Source organism: Arachis hypogaea, chromosome 20, assembly GCF_003086295.3.
Source record: "Arachis hypogaea cultivar Tifrunner chromosome 20, arahy.Tifrunner.gnm2.J5K5, whole genome shotgun sequence".
Classification (NCBI taxonomy): domain Eukaryota; kingdom Viridiplantae; phylum Streptophyta; class Magnoliopsida; order Fabales; family Fabaceae; genus Arachis; species Arachis hypogaea.
Window position 1 is genome coordinate 42,044,990 of NC_092055.1, and position 10,195 is coordinate 42,055,184.

The window sequence follows — 10,195 nt, forward strand, 5'->3', positions numbered from 1 at the left end:
TTTTAAACATATATATAAAGAGACACATCCAGAAAATATATCTATAAAGACACTTCTATTAAACACAGCCATAAAAAAAATATTTTTATTAGACACATCCACGAAAACACTTCCATTAAACACAATTATAAATAAGAATTGACAAAAGTTGGCAGAAATACTATTAATAACAAAATGGGACCGATATTTTATTTATTATTTTATTATAAAATATTTTTTTCTGTTAATCTACGTTGAACGAATTAAATCAATAAACTAATAAGAAAAAACTACCAAAAGTACCCATGAAGTTTACAAACGCTGATAAAAGTACCCATAAACTAAGGAAATTAACGCTGTACCCATGAAAGATGGGTTTCGTATGACAAAAGTATCCATATCCTAATTTTTTGTTGATTTTTTAATAAAATTCCTAAACTACCCCACCCTAATCCCATTCTACCGTTACTCCCTCTCTTCTCTTCTTCCTCTCTCCTCACTTATCCCTCAGAAACCCTCACAGAGTCACAGAAACTCTCCTCTTACCTCCTCATTGTCGTCCGCCACCCACCTACTCCATTACCGCCAATCTCTTCCCCTCTCACTGCTTCTCCCTCTCACTATTAAGGTGATTACAACACCTTCATCGCACACCTGTGACCCAACCTGAGGAGAATGTTGCCGTGGCGCACCTGTTGCAACCGAGGAGAACGTCGTCGTGGCGTGTCTGACCCAGCCGAGGAGAACACCGTCGTCGCACACCTGAGAAGAGAGAGGGGTCGTGGTACTCTTGCATGCAGAAAGCGGGTTCGGTAAAGAGAAATCAGAGAAGAAAGGGAGGCGGCACTGTGGATGGAGGTTCTGCCATTGAAGATGTTACAGTCGGCCGGCGAAGAAAAATGTTTTTTTTTAAAACATTTTTATTTTATTTTTCTTCTTTTCAGAAATTGATTTAGTTACTACTAAAATGATACTGTTCTATTTTTTTTTTAAATCTGCTTCTATTTTTTATGAAGGCTGAGATTGATTTACAGAAGATCCAATTGATGGCTACTTCTACTTCTAATTTTTGCTGAAATAAATTTTAAATTGGATGAATGAATTTGTTGATTTTTTATGGTTGATGGCTTTTTCTATTTCTAATTTTGCTAAAGTGAATTGAAATTGGATGAATGGATTTGAAAATTTTTATGTTTTGAATATTTTTTGGTGTTTGATTAATTTGGTTTGGGTATGGATTATAAACTTATGAGTGAATCGGTTGAGGTCCGATCCTCTACCACCACCACCACTACCATTGATTTCGGTCTGGTTTGTTGTAGGAGTAGTTTTGGATTCCATGACAAGAGTTGGTGCAAATTGAGTTATGAAAGGTTGAAAAAGTGAATTGAGGTTGAGTGTAGGGTAGTTTAGGAATTTTATTAAAAAATCAACAAAAAATTAAAATTTTGATACTTTTGTGATACGGAACCCATCTTTCATGGTTATAGCGTTAATTTTCTTAGTTTATGAGTTCTTTTGTCAACGTTTGTAAACTTCATGGTACTTTTGGTAGTTTTTCCAACTAATAAATTAGTAATTAACCGGTTCCGTTTCCGAAACTTTGATTTAACGCACATCCAATCCACAAATAGCTAGTCCAAACTGAGAGTCGATTCGGCCGTGAGGAAGCTCCCGGGAGAGAAGATTGCGCAACAACGCTGCGTTGCGCCGGTGGTATCACAGTACCAAGAATCATCTCAAACAAACTCGCCGGCGGCACACACGACGTAGCACTCGGAGCGCTTGCGGAACCTAGTCGGAACCAAACAGGAACCTCGCTGGAAGGAGAGATCCTCTGCGGTCCGATGGCTTAACCGATGATAGGGAGTGTTTTAGGTAGCCTGCCGGCGTTAGCTCCACGTCGACCTGGCACGGTGGTTCTCTGGTAGAAGTAGTGCTCCTCAGGCGGTCATCGTCGTCTTGTCCTTCTGGAAACGCAGCAGCAGGAATCGCAAAGGAGAGGGAGATGGGGAAGCAATTTCTGTTTTGAATTTTGTGTTGCACCCGGGTTTCTTTCGGATCGGGTCGGTCTGCCAGGCCCAACCCGCAACAAGAAAACTCCAAAGAAAGTCCGAAACAAATGAAGAATCCAGCAACATCAGCACCTCTGCGTGCCTGCCGCACAGTCAGAGCCTCAGTTCCTCTACCCCCCTGGCAGCTCGCCATCACCGGCGACAACCAGGCGCCAGAGCCGCCGCCTTCCCTTTCTTCCTCTATTACACTTCATCATCAGCCGCCAACTCGCCTCTCACCATTCTCCACGTTCCTCACGTTGCTGACCTGTCTGTGTTCACCTCTTCGGCTCTTCCTCATGTTGCCGCCGCCGTCTGAAATAGCACCTGCAGGTATACCAGCATAACCACTCTTGATTTTAATTTTTTTTTTTTTTTACTTTAATTGAAAATCTGAACAAATGTTAACTAAAATAACTTATTTTAAAAAAGAAGATATTTTTTATTTGTCCCAATCCTGATTTATTAATTTTAAATTGTTCTGATTTTTAAAAATATGTTAATGCTTGAGCCTTGATTATATACTTTTATGCTAGCAACTGCACAGTTGGTATTCTTGATTTGTTCTAATATTAGTATGTTTATGCTAACCAATATCATGTAATATTAATTATGAACTGGTCCATTTGTTTTTAATGAACTCTATGAAATTAGGAAAGGGATTCAAAGATAAATGGAATTTGGATTCTTGGAGAGATTCAAGTTCACTTGGGTAACAACTTATGCTTCTGTCTTATTTACAAATTATAATCATCTTAATCTTTTACCACACCCCTGACATTACAAGAACTTAGCCTGTGTATGTTTCCAGATAGTTGGTTACATAGTCAGAAGATATATATGATCAATACCCAGTTTTTTGAATGACCATTGATGAGATGAGTGTTGAAAAGTTAATTCTGTTGACATATCAATACATAATTAAATATATTTAAATACACTTAAATTGTTAATGAGAAAGTGAAAACAGACACTTAGTATTCGAAAGTAACAATTGAAACTCTGGAACTAGACCTGCATAATAAATGAAACTGGCCAAAGAGTGAGTAGTTACATCCACACCAAGTCACCCATGAAATACAGCTAGCAGAATTTAATGAAACCACCACGTGAGTAAAACCAAACTCACATAAATTTCATGATAAGCTCAATTCATATAGTCAAGTACTAATAATAGTATCCAGGTAGTAAATTTTGATCAAAATTTAATATTGCACCTACATGAAACTTTGCTCAGTTTGGCTTTGAATGACAGAAAAAAACTGGAATTTGCAGAAGCTGAATCAATGAAAGAATTAATGATTTGGTGATATGATAATTAGAAGAATATATAGAGGATATTTTCTTTATAGTGGGGGCAACAAGCTAACAAGAACTGCACAAAATAGTAGAATCCCGTAACTCCCAACCAACTCTAACTATTATGAATACTGCTAAGCATTAGCTCCTTAATTACCCAGTTTTAAGGGTTTAACTAACGATGCATATTTACATGAGTTTGATTTTGAGTAAACAATCAACCCTGTCTTTATTCTTTCTTCAGTAAAATATGACCAATGGGATAGTAGCATTTCTTGCAGCAAAGACAATATAGGAAACATTACCCAAATTCATTCATGATGAAGCTCATCCACATACACATACATAGCCATTCTAGATATAGCTCAAATATTATGACCAGAAACAATAATCAATAACAAAGATGATTCACAACACTGTCTATTTTTCAATAACAAATTTCTTCTTGTATTGACAAAACAAAAAATATAGTGTTCCAACATGGAAGTGCTCATAAAACTAATAATGAAATCCATGAGCCAGCACTTTGTCATGAAAGTGCAGTGCTTTTTCAGCGTTACCACATAAACCTTTGATGATTGTTGTCAATGTTACGGTATAAGGCTGAAAATCACTCTTGAAAATCTTTGCAAAACCAGAGACAGCAAGAGTGATCCAAACCATTCCGCAGCAACAATTGATTAAGATATTCAAAGTAAATAAGTTGGGAGCGATTACCCTGGATTGCAATTGCTGAAAAAGGGAAATGGCAGTGGGGCAATGGTTGGTCTTGGCAAGAGATCCCAAAATCTTGGTGAATTGAATGATGGATGGAGGGCGACGCATAAAGAGCAAGCGAGTGAAGGAATCAACAGCTTCATCAAGTGATGGGGGCTGAAAGTGAGAGTGTAGGGATGAATTTGAAGGGAAGCAAAGACGGAGAGCAGAGTGGGAAACAGAATTTGGGGTTTGAAGAAGAGCGTACTTTAACATGATTCATGAGAATGGGAACAATGGCAACATTCTTGCAATCAAGAGAGGTATGGTAAAACGGAATGCAATGCGTTGAAGAGTGGTCCTACCTGAGAGAGTGAGAAGAGTTTAGCGAAGGGTTAGGGAGGGCAAGGATAAGAGATACAGGGAGGGAGGGGAGGTATGTCCATTTTAGTCATTTTACCTAATATTTTAGTCTTGTTCATGTGTATCCAAACATAATACTGGACATTACGTTAGTGTCTTGTCCATCATATCCAAACACAATACATAAAAGATAATTTTTAGTGTCTCTGTTCTATTGTCTCTGTCTCAGTGTCTATGTTCTGTCCTGTCTCCAAAAACAAAAACGCAGCCTAACTGAATTCATAGAGATTTATTTTCTCCGAGGACAAATCTGACTGCTGATATAATTGTATACCCAAAATACCATTACCAAGATGTATTATATTTTGTTGGTATGTATTTGTGATAGGTTCAGGGAGCAGCAGAAACGGCAGGCTTTATTGATGAACCAGGGATTGCAAATCACGATTCCCTTATTCAAATACACGGTTGGAACTACCAACTATGGAGGGTGTTCTTCCTCTTCAGTTCTAACAGTTTTAACAGAAAATTCACAAAACTAAAACTAACTAATCATCTAGTATTTATAGGCAGCAGCTAGGACTAAGAACTATTGCCCTTATGCTTGCTAGTGCAGCTCAAAGGAAACAAGCAGATAGCTAATTCACAGCAACTAGGAAGTAGGAGCTAAAACAACTAAAGACCAGCAATTAGACTACTTACTTTTCCTCTTGTAAACTAAACCAAACATGTTTCTATCAATTTGTTTTATATTGATACGTTATTGAGAAGTGAAAGGAATAATAATGGCTATAAAGTAAAAGATGGTATAAAGATTATGTTAAATTTTCTAAAAGGATGCAATTCATAATATTTACCCAAAACAAAAAACACAAAGACCATTAAAAATTGTGTGAGAAATTGAAGAATTTTCCCTTTCCATGAAATGAAATGCATGAATCATCTTATGGTTTATAATTAACTTCGAGATAAATGAAGGAGGAATCTATAGCTGATGAATGTAACTTACTCTTATTGCATGAATATTTGCTATTTTGTTATTAAAATTCGTGCATCTCTTTCTTGCTGCTACTTGCACCACGCAAGGTCGAGCCACCCCCTTTTCAGCGCTATCTCCATAATGTGTTGGTTATTTATTTTGGATTGAAAACTTTGTCTTCGTAATGTACTGACTAATGACTAATGAGCATCTTGGAATCTCTATGATGCAGTTCGAAGAAATTGTGGGTGGGACAGAGGCCTGTAAAGCTATCAGTTTGGGATTTAAGACTCCTAGAGATGCTATTCAAGGTTTCACCTTCCCCCCTTTGTTTACGTTAACTATTAACTATTATCTTCATTAAACTTTTGAGCTTTAATACTTTTTTATCTTGCTATTGAATCCCTTGTTTATACATGACGTGGTGTTTGAATGCCGCAATGGAAGTGGCTCTGGATATTACAGTGTCATTATTAGGCATAGCATTAATACATAATAGATTATCCTTTAAGTTTAGCTGTGGAGTATGTGAATCATCACTGTAGCATGGTCTTGCTTATTTATGCTCGTCTTTGTAACCATTATAAATTAATATTCATTAAGATGGTCTCTTCCTATGTTCTCTGATCATGATGCAATTCATGCTAAAATTGTACATAGAGATTTCAATTGTCATTAAAAATCATAGGGGTTAGTCCACTTGTAGTTCCCTTGTGTTTGTTTGATTTACTTAAGCCATTTTCATCCTAGATGTGAGTTTCTGCTATGGCTCTGACAAGTATGGTTTTTCTGCACGTCTCTAGGAACTTACATTAACAAGAAATTCCCATCCACGGCCACCATTTCCATCCAAGGTTGCATTGTTGCTGGTATTTGCCACAGTGCCAAAATGACCAAGATTCGTCGCACCTATCTTCATTTCATTCAGAAATACCAAAGGCAAGGCTTTTCTACCTTTCTGTAGGCGTTTTGAAATAGAACAAATGAATAGGGCAATTAAGGTTTCAAATAAAGACAAGAGCTTTGGGAGCCTTGTAGCGAAGTGTGAATCGCTATTGCGAAGATATTCAGCATCTCACTTACTTTCTGAGACCAAAAAGCTTCATGCCTTCATCCTCACCCTTGGCCTTCTCTCCTCTTCTGATTTTTGCTCAATGCTTTCCACAAGCTACGCCCAATGCAGCCATGCTTCCTATGCATCCCACCTGTTTGATAATTTGCCCCGACGGAGCTTGTTCTCCTGGAACACCATGATGAGGATGTATGTTCAAATCGGAAGACCCCGCAATGCTCTTAACTTGTTTGCCGAAATGCTTGATTCGGACCATGTTGCGCCTGACAATTTCACATACCCAATAGTCATCAAGGGTTGTAGTGATTTGTCCTTGTTTGATATGGGTGTTGGAGTTCATGGTCGGACATTGAGGGTCGGGTTTGATTCGGACACATTTGTCCAGAACTCTTTGCTGGCGATGTATATGAATGCTGGGGAGAAAGAGGCAGCCCAGCTGGTTTTTGACTTGATGCAGCAACGAACTGTGGTGTCTTGGAATACAATGATTAACGGGTACTTTCGGAATAATTGTGCTGAGTTAGCATTGAGGATGTATAATAGAATGATGGATGTGGGTGTAGAGCCTGATTGTGCAAGTGTGGTTTCAGTACTGCCAGCTTGTGGGCTTTTGAAAAATGTGAAGCTTGGGAAAGAGGTTCATTTGTTAGTTAAGGAAAAGGGTTTCTTGGAAAATATGACAGTCAGGAATGCATTGCTGGACATGTATTTTAAGTGTGGTCATATGAAAGAGGCATGGAAATTAGTGAATGGGATCAAGGAGAAGGATGTGGTGGCATGGACAACTTTGATAAATGGATACATGATTAGTGGCGATGCAAGAAGTGCTTTGGTGCTTTGTCCGATGATGCAGTGCGAAGGAGTGAAACCAAATTCAGTAACTATTACTTCTCTACTATCAGCCTGTGGCAGTTTGGCTTCTTTGAAACATGGCAAGTGCTTACACGCATGGGCAATAAGGCATTGGCTTGATTCAGAGGTTCATGTGGAAACATCCTTGATTGACATGTATGCGAAATGCGCCTGTGGCAATCTCAGCTATAAACTGTTCATGAAAACCTCTAAAAAGAGAACACCCGTGTGGAATGCGGTTCTATCTGGGTTCATACACAATGGCCTTGCAAGAGAAGCAATAGAACTTTTTAAACAAATGTTAGCGAATGACGTACAACCTGACAACGTAACCTTTAATAGTATGCTTCCTGCATATGCTATTCTTGCCGACCTACAACAGGCAATGAACATGCATTGTTACCTTATAAAGTTGGGATTTCTTTCCAGACTTGAAGTAGCAAGTATTCTAGTCGATATATACTCCAAGTGTGGTAGTTTAGGATATGCTCACCAGGTTTTTAATATAATTCCTATGACAGAAAAGGATATTATCATTTGGAGTGGAATAATTTCTGCATATGGAAAACACGGGCATGGTGAAATGGCTGTTTCACTTTTCAATCAAATGGTACAGTCTGGAGTGAAACCGAATCAAGTTACTTTCACCTCTGTTCTGCATGCTTGCAGCCATGCAGGTTTGGTTGATGAGGGTTTGTCTTTGTTCAAGTTTATGCTTAAACAACATCATGCTATTCCCAATGTTGATCATTATACTTGCATAATTGATCTTCTTGGTCGTGCTGGTCGACTCAATGATGCATATAGCCTTATTAGAACAATGCCTATAACACCTAACCACGCTGCTTGGGGTGCACTACTTGGTGCTTGTGTGGTTCATGAGAATGTTGAACTGGGAGAGGTAGCTGCAAGGTGGGCTTTCGAGCTCGAGCCTGAAAACACTGGAAATTATGTATTGTTGGCCAAACTTTATGCTGCAGTGGGAAGGTGGAGAGATGCAGAGCAGGTAAGAGATATGGTTAATGAGGTGGGATTAAGAAAACTACCAGCACACAGTTTAGTTGAGGTCAGAAATTTGTGACTAACATACTTGAAAATTCTATCAAAACATGAGTATTACTGCTATAGCTTCTGAAGACCCTATAAAAGGGCTGAGGTCATGTCCTTTCTAGAATTGTGAAGTGCCAACAGTATGAATCAGGGGGGGAATTCTATCCATATTATATGGGTGATCTTCATGTTAAAGGTGTGTCCCTTTGACCTGCTACAAGTACTCCCGTTGTCATGATGGGCAATTCAGTACACAAGCATCCCCACCGAAAGTGTGTAATGTACTCATTATAACCTGATAATTATATCAGTGATTGTTTTAACGGCTTGAAACTGTCACCTTGAGGTCACACAGAGACAACTCAACTGTTGCTCGAAGGCTCCCCTTTGTCTCCCGCTATCATGATGAATTGTTGAAACTTTTATTCGCTTCTCACAAAGCAAGATCTGGTAATACCACGTTTTCCTTGTCATAAAGAGCTATATAGTATATACTATGCAAAAGGTGTGACACTCTGGGTTCGGAATTGAATATGGGAGATGCAGCTAGACTATTATCATTAGCTTAACTATGTAAGATTGTAATTACATTCGTTTTCGAAGAAGAATGGCACCGGATGATCTTTGCTGTATTTGTGGTCTTTATCCTGAATCTGTGCTCCATGTCCTCCAAGATTGTAAAGTTGTGCACGAGACATGGTAGAGCATAGATAATTCATTGAATATGGATACTTTTTTCAGTAAGCCTCTCTACTCTTGGCTCCTGGAAAATCTATCGGCTCAATCCCACCACCAAGGTGTTCCTTGGCCCCTGATCTTTGTTTGCACAATGAATACCCTCTAGTTTCGGCAGAACAAGTTCATCTTTGAGGCTGACCACTCTATGCAAGGAGATTCCATTTGTTGGACAGCTTTACATCTAGCTAAACACTACCATTTTGCACAATCCGAGCTTTCTCGATCCAGGAGTAGAGTTGGTTCCTTTTTTGAGAAACAAATTAGATGGATGCCCTTTGCCTCGCCATTCTTCAAATTAAATACTGATGGCTCAGTCACAAAAGAAGGAACTGATGGCTTGCGGTGGTATCATAAGGGATCATGATGGTAAGTTTTTGGCATGTTTCAGTACTAATTTGGGTACTTGCGATTAATTCCAGATGTCACAGGTTTACCGCTTGGGAAATTCATCATGAATTCAGGGAAGCAAATGCTTGTGCTGATCGACTGGCGGCACAAGGTCATAATCTGCAGTTAGGATGCCACTTTTTCTTTAGTTCACCTTCTGTTATTTCTTCATATTTCATGGCAGACGCCATTGATACTTCTCTTTCTAGAGTTGTTTGTGTAGTTTTCTTGGGCTTTAGCCCCATTTCTTATAAAAAAATAAATGCTATTTCCACATACACAATAGACATTATTTGGACTAGTGCATTAGTAGCTATTAACATGTCCATTAATCTATCATTTTTATTGATTAAACTAAATATGTATAATGTGAATAGTGATAAATGTGAATGTAAGAATACATTGGAATGGTTCACGTGTTGTCTTCTAGTTAACTTTACTGCTTGCCATACCTTTTTTTTAGTTCTTTATTTTTTTTACTATATATTATTAATGTTTAAATTTTACTTGTGCCGTTGTGCGATTAACATTTGGATCCAAGGTGCGGAACGTTACTTGTACAACTGAATTCGAATTGGCAACACAGTTTAAAGAATCATTTCTCATTAATGCATACAAAAATATAACTCACAGTCAAGCATGGCTTATTAATAATAATAATTATTAATAATAATAATTATTATTATTAAGACATACATGATTGGAATTATATATTTGTATGCATTA

General features: G+C 38.1%; 1 protein-coding gene across 2 annotated transcripts; it reads left to right on the plus strand.

Annotated features, from left to right (window-relative positions):
* The first annotated feature begins 1,576 nt into the window (after positions 1–1,576).
* On the plus strand, positions 1,577–9,885 carry LOC112782433 (pentatricopeptide repeat-containing protein At5g39350). 2 transcript variants are annotated; one of them, XM_025824808.3, is made up of 4 exons: positions 1,577–2,366; positions 2,688–2,745; positions 5,603–5,681; positions 6,174–9,885. In XM_025824808.3, exon 4 carries the CDS (start codon positions 6,354–6,356, stop codon positions 8,373–8,375), a length of 2,022 nt encoding a protein of 673 aa, XP_025680593.1. In that variant the 5' UTR covers positions 1,577–2,366; positions 2,688–2,745; positions 5,603–5,681; positions 6,174–6,353; the 3' UTR covers positions 8,376–9,885. The 2 variants fall into 2 exon arrangements, with proteins under 2 accessions (XP_025680593.1, XP_025680592.1); XM_025824807.3 differs by lacking the exon at positions 2,688–2,745.
* Positions 9,886–10,195: the final 310 nt, after the last annotated feature.

Coding starts and splice junctions, on each gene's coding strand:
- LOC112782433 (XM_025824808.3), top strand. CDS start 6,354: ATGAATAGGGCAATTAAGGTTTCAAATAAAGACAAGAGCTTTGGGAGC.